General features: G+C 38.8%; 1 protein-coding gene across 1 annotated transcript; it reads right to left on the minus strand.

Annotated features, from left to right (window-relative positions):
* Positions 1-5,690: 5,690 nt before the first annotated feature.
* hoxc13a (homeobox C13a) lies at positions 5,691-9,874 on the minus strand. Its single transcript, XM_086278093.1, has 2 exons — positions 9,002-9,874; positions 5,691-6,913 (listed from the first exon to the last, which is right to left on the minus strand). Exons 1-2 carry the CDS (start codon positions 9,651-9,653, stop codon positions 6,657-6,659), a joined length of 909 nt encoding a protein of 302 aa, XP_086134219.1. The 5' UTR covers positions 9,654-9,874; the 3' UTR covers positions 5,691-6,656.
* Positions 9,875-14,170: the final 4,296 nt, after the last annotated feature.

Below are 14,170 nucleotides of genomic sequence, written 5' to 3' on the forward strand. Positions count from 1 at the left end.
ACCATAATCCTCGTACATATTCTTATAAGTGATCCATGGCTTTTGCATTCCCCTCAAGGATACACAGGCTTCTTATTCTTGAAAATAAATAAATAAATCTAAGAAGACTGCACAGTCGTTTAAACTCTTTCAGTATTATACGAGTCCAGCAACAGTTTATTGCAATCGCCCTGCAAATTCAAATTTTGCTACCACCACCACTACCAAAAATCAATTTATATAATTACTAAAGTTGTCATAATCCAGTCTCCGCTTATTTCAATCAAGGTGGTTTAAAAAGTCCGACGACATATATTTAAAAAAAAAATCATAGCTATAACATAGCCCACTTATGTCATCGTCAGCCTACTCAAGTTCACGACACAAGGTGGGATGAACTTGATGTTGAACTTTAATACTCCATTAAAATAAAGGAATAGATATGAGGTTCAGCAAACTGCAGTATGTATTGTGAGAGTTGATATCTCCATTAAATTTAAAGATATATAATCCGTATATTTGATAATGCACCGAATTCCATGTTGCTTATTAAAAACAAATGTAAAAATATCAGCCTTGTTAACATAGCACCAAGAAAAGAAAATCTGTTGTAAAGGTCCAAATATAAAATACATTAATATTCCCTTTATTTATTGACAGCAGCACTATGAATTTATGCATTAACAGAAATGCGCCGGCTTACAGAAGCCTGCACATGCGTGCTGAATGTCGCTAGTTGCCAATTAGAAATTTGCCAATGAGGTGTTATGTGAGAACATTAGCATTCACCTAAACACTGGTTTGGGAACGATTTGCAAGTCAGCCGATATCTGATAGCTGTGTCCGTAACTTGTGACCATGTATCCAATCTAACCGAAAGGCACCGGGCCTCGCTCTAGCCTTAAATAGAAAGAACAAATATCAAATGTTTAAACTGGAGAAGCTCTTGGGGATCTGTCGGGGTTTATCTCTCTCCCTTGGTCTCACTGCCTCTCCTATCACTGCACATTCTTGCATCTAGTTAGGGAGTCTCGCAATGCAGCACAACATCAATCCAGTATAATATCTTAGGCCTCGGTCTTATGAAAAGCATTTGGGTGCCTCGCTATCACTTCACAGCTTCTCATGTTATTATAACAGTTGACAAAAGCAAAACAGCACAGTGTGATGTTTACAACAAAATGTCCCGGACGTCCATGCGTTAAGTAATGTGCAGGCTTAAGTCGCCACTTTACCTCGGAGAAAGAGGCCATGTGTTGCGCCTCCTTGCCTCGTCTCTCCACGCCTCTGATCCAAAGTATCCCACAGATCCGGATTTCACGTGCAAACAACTGCACGTCTGTTCTGTGCATCTTTAGCTCGACGATGATGTCATATGTGACCGTGGGCTATAGGCCTTGTGCTCTAGCATAACGAAAATCTATTATTTAAAATAAAGAACTTAAAGCATATAGCACTGTCAAGGTCACTGTCTAGTACACTGTCTGCTCGATATTGAAAACAGTCTCGTGCAATCCCCTGGTCCCTGTCCAGACAGGGCAATAGCCTAAACAAAGGGCTTTTCTTCCCCTTTTCTCTCTTTGATTCTCGGCAGGCAGGTTGCCACAGTTATAGCTATGTGCAACCCCTTAAAAGCCTCCTTCAAGAAAAACTAACCACCAAGGGAAGTATAAGGAACCACAAAGTGGTAACGTTTTAGATTAAATGTTTTGGAAGAGCTTTTTTGGTTTGTTTGTTTGTTTGTTTGTTTACAGCAACACACTATGTTTTATGCGGTTTTCTTGCAAAAATAACTATATGCATTCTTTTGATAAAATACGAATTCTGCTACTTATATCTCTAAGAACAGCGCATATCATTCCGAGGGAAAATGATATTATTATTATTTTGAATTTCAAATTAAGGAAGCTAAAAAACAACCCAAATAGAATACGTATTCATTATAATTTAACCCGGAGATTGTTGTGTAAAAATTAAAAATTCAAAAATTCAAATACGCAAACTAAGGATCAATAGTAAAGCTTCACTTTATAGAAATCAATATCTGAACCTGACCGTCACTTTGTGCTCAGCTGTATCGAAAGAAACTGTCAAAAAATGTTAGACAAGAATATTTTTTCTTTGATTTCTTTATTTTATTAGCTGGATTAATTTTTAATCCAAACTTGACAACTTTAGTATCCTGTGCGCCTGTATAGTAAAATGTTTAATCAAAAAATTTGACTATAAAGTGTTAATTAACTAGGGCTGTTTATGACTATTAGAGTATGAATTTTCGAACAAAACTTGGCTTGTATGCCTAGCAAGATTTAATTCACTTGTAACATGTTTGAACAGTGTGCAACTTTTAAAAAATATGAAGTCGCCTTTTTTTCCAGTGAGGTCAACAAATAAATGCATAAATAAATAAAACAACTAAACGCTGAAAGTCTCGGTAGCCTTCTGCGTCTTACATTGATCGAGCATATTATGTCTAGAATACATCAAATAACACATTTACATACATCAAATAATTTTGCACTGATGGTATAATATAAGGTTTAATTCAGACAGCAGTGCCCTTGCAAAATAACTAAGATAAAAATGGCATTCTGTCAGCTTTAAACGTCAGGCTTCAACTTTAAATGCTGACAGAAAACTTTCCTTTTTTAAAAATCTTTTTTACTTTAAAATAATTGGACAAAATGAAACAAAGGTAAGCTCCGTGTTCCGCAAATATTGTCAAAAGCACTGGAAAAAATGTCAACCAGGCGCTAAAACTAGACATGAACGAAAACACATTAAGAAAAATGCTGTTGCAACACTTCCTGATATTTTCCTCTGGTCACCACCAGAGGTTATCAGCCCCCTTTTTCATAGCTGACGGTGGCCTGCTGCTTTCACACCTCCACATACAGCAAAACGCAAGGGCTACTTTTTTCTTTTAGTTTTGAAGCAGTTTTGTATGGTTTAATATGCTGCATAATTCCCCGTTTGGCACATAAACTACTAATCTGGCTATTTAACATATTTGGCATAGATGTCGATTTGGGCCTAAAACTGAGCAGATGAAAAAAGGGGAACCGTGTAGCTTATTGCGACGCTGATACATTTACACATGAGTTTATGTACTGTACCATTTCTCGTTCTTCATATATGTATATGTAAAACGCTTTAAAAACATGGTTGTTACAGCATTACACACGCGTATGTTTTAAAGCGCATTTTCCGCTCGTTTCACTGCATTTTGCTGGTGTAGATTAGCCAATTTATGTGGCAAATTACTGGTCGGACTTTAAATACACAGCTAAAGAAAAAATACGTAGCGCATACTTTTGTTCTGAAACAAAATACATATAAACAGCTGTGCATTTTTACATATGAAAACGTTCACGTCGTCGCTGTACGAAGTGTAGCTCATCGACAGAAATAAACCACATTTAAAAATTAAGGTTATGCTTGTCACAGCATATTCTTCCTTACTTTTGTTTTTTCAGTGTACTTTTTTTTGAAAGCTACAAAATGTCCTAAAACAAAGTCCATGTAGGCCTACTGCCATATTAGGAAGAAAACAGCCGTACCTTTAATTGTTTTATTGTGGGCGACGTCGTATAATTATTTCCTCTTGCTGTGTAGGCAGTATGGCTGCTTGCTGAGGGTTACTGATGTTGGTGTGAGGCGTCAAAAGTTCTACCTGTCCTCCGTGGTCAATAACACACACACCTCATGATGAGTGCATGAAACCATTGGTGGTTTGGGAGGTACGGGCTAGAACAAGTACTTTTAGATGACTTCTTAAAAAAAGAGGGGGGGGTGAAAGAAAAGAAAAAAACAACTGAGTCAAAATGTTAATGCACCGCTCTTAGAGATGGTCAGAGTCGCAGGTCAGAGGATATCGCTACACTTCCCCTTTTTATGTATTTATGGCATGTCATTAAGCCCGTCTGTCTAGACTGGGAAATAACACCTTGTTTGCCTACAAACAAACCGTCAGCAGTGGTGTCCAACCCCCTATTTATTATTCACAATCCGCTGTGATGTCAAGGTCAAAGTGACTGCATAGTCATGGTCAAGGGTAAATTAGAGGAGCCAGAACTTTCTACAGGGACTGAAAATCCAGGAAACGAACGAACAAAAGTTGAAATCTGGCGGCTTAGAGCCTCAAGTCTGACACAGCGCGCCAGAAATTGGCACATAAAGAAATGAAAGTGCACAGCAAAACTTAGACTAATGATCAATTCGGTTGGATTTGTTTGTTTGTTTTTTTAGGGATTAGCTTTAACGTTAGATTTAATATGAAAGGCCTCAGACGTAAAATGCTAAGGCTAAAGAAAGGCACAGAAACCGTTTTCACGCTTTACATCTCACACGAAGAGTCATATACCTGGGTTTTAATTCAGATAAAACATTTAATCACAGACTTGATGTGGGCTAGTCACCAGGAGCTTAAAATAAACTGACCGCATCTTCAATTATTCTCAGGACACTCGTGTCTAACCGTTTATGTCCGCGTATTATTCTTCTCCCGTCATTTCCTGTTGCACAAGTAGCCTAGCCTAACTTACCTTTGAGAAATTCATGACTAAAGTCTGAATGTGAAACAAGTGGATGCGTGTAAAATACAACAAAACCTTCTCTTTAAACACATAAAAAACATGTACATAAACAAAACCACACAGACTTGTTGCATAATGTTGCCTTGGTGGGGAATTGTGTTTTTAGCGTCAGTGCGTAATTGACCTACTATTAAGACGCAGATAGACCGTGTGTGTGTGTGTGTGTGTGTGTGTGTGTGTGTGTGTGTGTGTGTGTGTGTGTGTGTGTGTGTGTGTGTGTGGCTGGGTGAAATGGCTTCTCAACTTAAATACAACTGCAACCTGTGTATAGGTTTACCTGGAACAACTCCGTACTGCAATTACAGCAGGCTCGAGCCTGTACACCGAATCCAGCGAAGGACTAAAACTACATTTACCAAAGCAAATGCTTTGCCTTTTAAATCTACTCAGGTTTTGTCAGTATGTTGGAAAATATTAATCAGCAAAATATGTTCTGAATAAATACTCTCAGTACAGATGGTGTCTAATTAAGACAATGTTTCTTGCCCTCTTAAAGGTTGCCGGTTTTTACGTTTCCGTTAGACCCACAACAAAACACTTTTGTACCTGTGGATGGAAAATAATAAGGATTGAAAATAATAACCCGCTAAATGTTCGCGTGAGAGCGGGTAGATAAGCCATTTGATTCGCTGAATGCCAGTTATTCTGAAACTTGAACGAATGCTAAATAACAGAAAAAAAATGCACTGCCTTTAACTTTGATGGAAATTGCGGTGGAATTTTGCGGTACAAACTTCATGAGCACATTTCTCCGTTTCTCAAAGCTGATCTATGTAAATAAACGGGTCCTGTAAGTCTCACCATTGTAGTTCTCTGTGGAAGAAAGAAGTAAATTCCAGCATAGTTATTCATTTATGTTTTTCTGACTTTGCAAGTGCCAGTATGCCTTGTTGCGCACTAATCGTGACTAATCACTGTATCATCCCTGCTTGCCAACAAGATGACTCCAGGTTGCCCAGTTATTCTTAATCGAGTATTGTGCGAAATAAAAATCTGGACTCGCCCATCCGTTGCTGGGATGTTGTAGAGGAAAAGCGATAGAGGTCTGGGTCTCTGCTACTTAGTAGCACCGGTGTAACTTGAAACGAAAGGAAATGCTGCGAGGAGGGTGGCTGATTGACTTGGATATTTGAGCATTTTCATAATCATCATTTATTTATGAAACACGTTATCAGTACGTAATTCAACACCACAAAACAGTTCACATACTGCACCAAAGTAGAAATTACAGGCGTCGTACAAGGCGTGTGATCATCTCCAACGTTACACCAACGAAGTCAAAACAAGATAGAAACGATTGTGCATTTATGTGTAATACTCACTGACTTTAATGGTTTACAATCATTCCGGTTGCATGACAGAATCCTTCACTGATAAAAGGAAAAAATACAGGTTTGGGGGATATTCCAGTTTACATTTCCGCCATACTAGATAATATGAATTAAATAAGAAAGGCATTGCACTGTACAGATTAACGACATAGCAGCCTTTGTTTTACCCCAGGCTTTACATATCCCACACACATAGCTTTTGAAATTCAGATGTAACATTTTTTTTCTTTTTCTTTCTTTTTCCTTTTTTTATTTAGAAAATTATTCTTTCTTCCGAAAGTCTTTTGTTGAAGACGATAAAGTCTCAAGTTCAGCATGTCTTTTCGCCACCGCAACCATTGTCCATGCGGCGACTACAGTTCAAAAATGACATTAAACCGTGTCCTCTGTTTTGATCAGTTGCAAGTATTGAAATATCATCAGTCCTTTTGAAATCTTAGAAAAAGGAAACAGGAAAAGAAACACACAATACTTGTCTTTGAAATACTAATATCGTTTTAAATATTATATATTTATATATGTACATTCCTATAAAACAAAATGTGAAGTGAATTTTTATATTTTCACAGTTTTTAGAGCATTATCCCTAAATTGAAATCGGAGACCTTGGTTGCGTGGTCGGTGGAGTTGATGATGGAACTTAAATTAAAAATACAAAAGAAATTTCTTCAACTACGATTGGAAGAGGTAAATATATGGCAAGATGATTTGGAAAGTGTGACTTGCAGTTTCAAGAAAGTCGCTCATCCATTCAAGTGGTGTGCATATGACTGTTCTTGGATTTACTGACAAATTTCTTCTCCTTGACTCGTCGGTTTTGGAACCAGATGGTGACTTGACGCTCTGAAAGGTTGGTGGCGGCCGAGATCCGCCTTCTCTTGTCTTTGGTGATGAACTTGCTCGCTGCATACTCTTTCTCCAGTTCCTTGAGCTGGATTTTGGTGTAAGGGACACGCTTTTTACGCCCTCGACGATAACTGCTGACCTCAGGCTGCAATGGCACAACATCTGCAAGAAAATAGGAACAGTTCCAGGAAAATATTAGTCGCTGTGCAAAATAGCACAATGTTTCATTTCACAAAACCAGCAATGCTGCGTTTGACAAGGCCGGTCAAATTTGGATGGACTCTACTGGAGTGAGAATAGGAAAATACAATCTCTTTGAGTGTGTGTGTGTGTGTGTGTGTGTGTGTGTGTGTGTGTGTGTGTGTGTGTGTGTGTGTGTGTGTGTGTGTGTGTGTGTGTGTGGTGACGGGAATGGGCTACAGAGTTAAAATTTTCTGGAAGTCAGAATCTCTGGTGTGCTGCACCTGACATGTGGAGAGGTGACTGAATAACTTCCAGTTGTTGTAAATGATCTTTCAATATCAAGTGACAGTTATGGTTCATACTAACACTTTATCTGATCTCACTGATAATCTGTGGACCAACGTAACTGCGGTTATTGTTATCTTAAACGAATCTCCCATTGACATGTAATCAAGCTGTGGGGTAAGACTGATAAGTGTAATTATATTTGGTCCGGTTGTGTGTGCCACACACCAGTCACCAGTAAGACACAGGAATCACAATCTGGCATCTAACTTGAAGACAGCTGGCAACTTTAAGTTTTTAATTCTTACAATAAAGTTATACATGTTTAACATATTTTATACTTTTCTTTAAAGGCTTTCTTGAAAGATTCTAGTTTTACTCATAATATAAAGCAATTTTCTTTTTTATACTCTATTCACTTTTTTTTGTTAATTCCCCGTAGTTCTTTTTTTTTTAAGTTAACCTAACTTTTGTGACTAGTCTCTTTCTTCAAGAGTAAAGCTAAATGCAAAACAGCCGTGCAAAAACATGACAGGACAAGCATGGCAATCTTAACACAAATACTGGCAAGCTGTAATACATGCAGTTTTTCGCCCCCTATAATTGGCAGCAAGAGATTGTTACGATACACTATTCTTGTTTAAACATGAAATTGGGGGGAAATCCACATTATTTAAGCTAAAGGATTTTAAAGCTATGTCCTATTATTTGACTCACTGTCCTCAAGCATTCAGTTATATCTTGTCATTAAATTGAGGATAACTGACTGGATATGAGAGTCACTGCATGTGTTTTTAGTTGCAAGAAAATCAGTTGATGCGCGTGAGAGGACGTCAGTCTGTGTGTGTGGCTGAAACAGCACAGAAAGGCAGCGCGCACTTGTGTGTTCGTACATGTGTACGCGCGTAACTGTCTGCGTGCCCGTGCTTGCGTGGCTTGCTCTTGTAACATTTATAACACTTAAAAAGCAATGGGGTCCCTACCAGAAATTAAAAATAGCTACAGATTTCAAAAAGATAATAAAGTCATAAGCTAAACAAAGTAGCCTAAACACTCTGTAAAGTGCATACTGGCGCATGCTATTGATATGAGGCATGCTGTGTGATGGCAAACAACGTAAAAGGTGAGCCTGTCCGTCTTTTTGAACCATTTATACGACATGATGCAAAGATCTGTATGTAATGCAAATGTTATAAATGAATCCTAATATATGCAAAAGACGCACCACGGGGGCGCTAAGATTTATTGGCACCATCCAAACGCAGCAGGCTAGCTAAGCCACTATATTGTCATACAAGGGGCAAAGGTATGCAGTGCTGTTCCTCTCTGTTCTACGTGACGAAACTTAACTATTGTCATCATATGACTGTCAAAAGCAAATACTCAGAAAGGATGGGCTCCAGAAAACCCACCTTAACGTGGAATTCCAATTTACTTTCAATTTATGCATATTTCAAAGAAATGCATGGGGATTTGTTGAACTTCAAACCATATGAATATCTCCGCATAAAATGAGAGATGCAGGAAAATTACACGTGATGACAGACATGGGAATTTACAGTTGTGTGTTTTTTCATCAGATTTAGTTTCCCGTGGCTCATTGGTAAGTTGATACGGAGACTTTAACACAATAAAATTAGATGACCACAGTACGAAAGCAAAGTAAACTATCTGCCTGCTTTTTAATAGCCCTAATGCGTATTAAAATGCTGCAAGCAGCTGGACTACTACAGAAATTCCAATCTGCCGGAACACTTTAAAAATCATTATACTTTTCCATACCTGGGAAAGGTGATTTCCAAATATGAGTTGGTTGTGTTGGCTCTTTGTAGCCATCCCAGCTATTAGGGAGAGCCCAGTGCTGGTAGCCCTCCATGGGAATCAAGGCGTCGTGGCGCGGTTCAGGGTGGGCACTGATACTGGGCACCACCGACACGTCGAGATATCCGGGAACAGCCTGATACGAGCTGGCGAAACTCGGGTAGAAGGCAAACTCTTTCGCCCTGGTAGACAGCTCTTCCGTAGGCAGCGCTGTGCTGGGCTCGGCATATTTCTCTGCGGGATGGTACGAGCAAGGCTTCTGCTGCAAGTTCACGTTGTGCGAGTGAGATAATCTGCAGCCGTAATATGGGTTTCCAAAGGGATAACCGTAACTCAAAGATGCACTTGATGATGTTTGAGAAGCGGGACACTGTCGGCCAGTGTCTGTGGAGGAAATATCCGAGTAGACGGAGCCCTGGTGGGTCGCTATGGTGCCAGAATGTCGTCCCAGCGCGGGGTGCGACATCAGGTCCCTGCAGTGGGTCGCAGGGCAATTACCGCTCAGTCCCTCCATTGTTTGGCTTTTATTCTGGTTGTTTTCATTCGGGCTTTTTTCATAAACGTACATCAAGGTGTCCGCCCAGCGTGGATGCAGAACTAGCGAAGTCGTCATATCACGGGCTGCCGATGCTTTTTAAAAGTCGACTACTCCAAGACGGACACCTCATTTCCAACTACAGTTTACACCGAGCGCATGCGCACATAGTGCTCTTGTGTGTCCACTTCATTAAGAATCTGGCACGTGATACGCTAACAAGTCCTACGAGATTGAGCTTGTGAGCAGGAGCAGAGCAGCCCTTTAAAGACCCACTGCCTCAAGTGTCACCGTTTTTCCTGCAGAACACCGAGTCATATCATTGGCTTAAATCACCTAGACCCACACCCTTAAAGGGGAGTTTGGATACGTTCACGATCTGGAGCAAACGAAAGCAACCTGTGAAGTTTAGCCGATTTCTGAAGATGCCAGGGCATATAACATTGTGCAAAGAAAAAATTAAAATAAAATATTTGTATTTACATTTGTGAATAGTATTTTCAGCTTCATATGACACAAACTCTTATCTCTGTCCATTACTTTGTGGTGGATATGTTGCGTCTGGGGTTTTGTTTGAAATATAAAAATATATAATATTACAGAACGATAATGTAATATGGAATCTTAATTATGTAGTCAACTTAATCTTTATTATCGCACACTGGTCTTAGGTATATGTGGGACACTATATATGCATATTCAAACCTCTTATCAAGGCTCCTTCCTAGAAGTGCGCATTTAGATCCGTATCTTCTACTAATTCGCACATCAATATAATGAAGAAATTCTGTTTTGTTTTGTTTTTTTGCAGCAGGGAATAATCAGGATGTTACTAATATTACATTTAAGATGTTGATATTGTGAAAACTATAATATTTCATTTTATGTATTTCTTTTCTTTTATTTAGTTATTTTTTAGAATGAGGTAATTATTTTTTGCAGCATATTGTTCTTAATTAAGTAAGTATCTACAGGTTGGCCGGGTGTGTGCGCGCCGTGTGTATGTGATGCAGACCTACCAGGCTGAGTTTTAGGATTATCAACCGTGAATGTGCTGAATGACAGTCACTGCACCGCAGTACCAGCCGCCACAGGACGAGATGAAAGTCATAGCAGGTAAGACGCCGTCATTACAAAATAAGCGAACAGTGTTTTGGTATTTAAATATATAAATGCCGTAATTGCCCATACTGACTGATAGCGTTTAGTTTTTATAGAGTTTAATCCGTTATATGTTTAAGTAAGGATATATTTAGTTTAAAGATTCACTCTCAGGCCCAAAGTGAGTTTCAACGACAAGAAGACAATCAAAGTCACCATTAAGCGAATTCATGTGATGTTTCCGTTTCACTGTGCACTTCATTCATACTCTATAAGTGGATGCTGACGCTACCAGGGGAAAATAAGAACAAGGGCCGCTTTGAGCTGGACTGTATTTTGGCTAAAGAGCTTATTTAATTATACTCCATGATAGATATGCGGACCTATTTCTTCCAACAACCCTTCCTCTGTTGTTTTATCTGCGTCTTCCTTTAGATTTGTAAGACTATTCAAAAAGTTTTAGTTCTTCTTATTACCACCAGGTTCTATACCCCCCCCCCCCCCCCACACACACACACACACACACACACACACACACACACGCACGCACACACACTTTCTTCTGTTCTGCATTTCAAAAATTACTTCTGAGCTAATATATAAAACTTTACTGTATTTTCAAGTTTCAAATATGGCCGATAGGCTAGGCCCACAGTGAATCCATAAAGGCTTTTTGTAATGCCTGTTCCATGAGTCACTCATAAAGCAGGCTACAAGCTACCCTGTAAAGGGCGGATAGTTTATCAACATTTTTGCTCTTCTGAGTTGTCTTAGGAATAATCGAGCAACCGTTGCGCATTTGCAAACAGCACTGGGGAAGCCGGACCCCTGTTGTTCCTCGGACGGAGACTTTAGCTCTTTTGTCTCAAGGAAATTACAACTGCGAAAAGCTCATCCAAGCGGCAGCTGCACGGAAGTCCAAGGTCAAGGTAAAAAAACGCAGACAAACAAGGTCGTAATCAGAGTCTAGACAGGCAAGAATGAACTTCACACTGAAGTATGCAGCAAACTAGAAGTTATTTGGAGACCCTTACTCTAAAATATTTGCTATGTGCGAAGAGGGGGAAAGAATTCCAAATACTATTTAGTTTCTGCTTGAAAATCAGGAATTTGACAACATTTGCGCGGCAGAAAACCGGCACCTTCCAAACTAAGAATTTAGCTCCTTTTTATTATTAATGACCGTATATTAAAAATCTTCTTTAATTGTTAGTATTTTTAATCAATGCTGTCTACTATAACAGATGCAAGTGCATATTTCTTGCTGATTGTAGAAACAGTTCCTCCAGACTGATGATGTAGCGTTGGTCGAATAGGCAGCCTGATAGTTTAACATTAAACAAAGCAAAGCCAAAAAAAAAAGAGAAGGAAAATTGCAATCCACTATCTTTTTTCGTATACAAATATATAAATCACGTGTTAATCTGACCTGTACATTTCTCTAAAATAGACTGGAAATGTCCGTTTCTGATTTTATCAATCATTTCTGAAAAACTAGACTACACTACATTATCACAACAGATTAACATCTTAAATATACGGGTAACTATTGAATTTGCCTTCTTTAACCCTTTGTAAGTAGAAGTAAGTATTATGACTATCACGTTTATGGTTAGGAGAGGGAAAAAAGCAAAAAAAATATATAGATTGGATAGTATGTAGGCGTTTAAGGAAAAGTAGCAAAGATACCAGTAACTCCATGTTAGCTATAGTGTTTAATTAGCCCCACAGAAAATATGTTAACGTGAACTTCAGAATTCATTATCTTTCATTAACCCTCAACCTGCTTAAGATACACAGATTCTTATAAATATTTCCCGCAAGTTTCCGCATGCCCAAGTTTCACATTGTATTTAAAAATTCAAATTAATATCATCCGAACTACCCATTCACAGCGAGATTTATAAATAATTAATTGTAAAATGAAGATTGCTATTTTCTTGCCCACACTGAACCCTGAACTTGAGTTTAGGGTTCAAATGAGTTGCTCTGGGTAAGTACGCAAACTTGTCTCTTATGCTGGGAAATCAGACTAAAATTCATTCGCCTAAGTGGGTTTACTTTTTTTGTCACCGCATATTATAGTTCTTAAATTTGCGTATAATGACAAGAAAGAAGGAAACGCTTTCAATCAAAGTCGCGATGCTTGAAGGGGTATTAACCAAACTACAAAAAAATAAATGACTAAATAAATTACGCAAATACATTTGCAGTCAGAGACAATAGTGAAAAACTCTCACTGCTCAGTTTTAAGCAAAGTATTTTAGAGAGGTTCTGGATACTTCTCCTTATTCGGTTTATGGGAACTTCGACCAGAAAATTAAAAAAAACATGTAATTTTACAAACATTCATCCATCTTAAATATTAAAACTTTTGTTTAAAAACTTAGAATGATCTGCAAGGATGAATCAAATACTCTTCACTGCGAAAGCGGAGGAAGTGTTAATAGAAACGACTATCCTGACCACCAGCAATGATGCCTCGCAGTAAATACATTGACAACCAGACATCACGTCCTGCCAGACAGGCCCTGTCAGGCGGGGAGAGCGCCTGTCTGGTGCATTGGTTTGTGGGGGAGGGGAACCTTCCATCCTCATACAACGGCTCCCTACCTGCAGCTTCCGCTGTCAACTCACTGCATATGCACAAGACTTAGCCGATGGCTATTAAGCCAGAAGAATATGCGTTTACATCATGCACCGAGCGCCATTTTGACTCTGCAGTACAAGGCTGTAGTGTGTTATTGTACCAACCCGTTGTGTACAGCCCCATTCAACCCAATCCCATTTCCCACAGGCCCATATCTTATTCAAATAATAATGACACTGCCATCATAACCTACAAATTAATCTTTTGAGGTAGAGACAAATTAACCTAAAGCTAAGCCTAAGTGAATTATTTTTCATCTATCTATGAAATAGTATCTTAACAGTTTCATTATGATGCAAATCCTTGGATATATTTAAGAGTTTGTAATCAGCTGCAGGCTGAACCAATGTTATAATGAAGTTAAAATCACTGGTAATTCAACTGAAAACCACACGTAGACAAACCAAAAAACCAAATAGATGTGCGCAATATAGTAAGGAGCCCATGGAGACTTTTAGCGGCTTTAAGTATACTGTATATGGACGAAGCAATTGGACCCAAACTGGATTGTGATACATAAACATGACAGGAAACTGAGGCTCATATTAACTTGAAAGCATCGTGTAAGTCACACGTTACTGCTTGAGTCGCAACATGTACTTCCATGCTTGCATTAATCTTTGTTCGTGCAACATTTTCATCTGAAAAATACAGCACTTCTCCTCCTCCTAGGAATCGCATGTGTGTGTGAAGGTGGACTATTGTTCTGGAAGCAGGACAATGCTTTCCTGTCATGAAAGCATTCCTACAAAACTAAAACAGCATCTCAATCTGGTGTTTTCCTCTCCGAGCTGCATTTAATTTACGATCAGAAGAGTTCGTAAGCATAGAAGCCATCATCACT

The sequence above is a fragment of the Aulonocara sp. 'chitande type north' Nkhata Bay genome, linkage group LG20 (assembly GCF_057382095.1).
Source record: "Aulonocara sp. 'chitande type north' Nkhata Bay isolate Kocher_YH1m ecotype deep benthic linkage group LG20, A_spYH_male_GT1.1, whole genome shotgun sequence".
In the NCBI taxonomy this organism is placed as follows: Eukaryota; Metazoa; Chordata; class Actinopteri; order Cichliformes; family Cichlidae; genus Aulonocara; species Aulonocara sp. 'chitande type north' Nkhata Bay.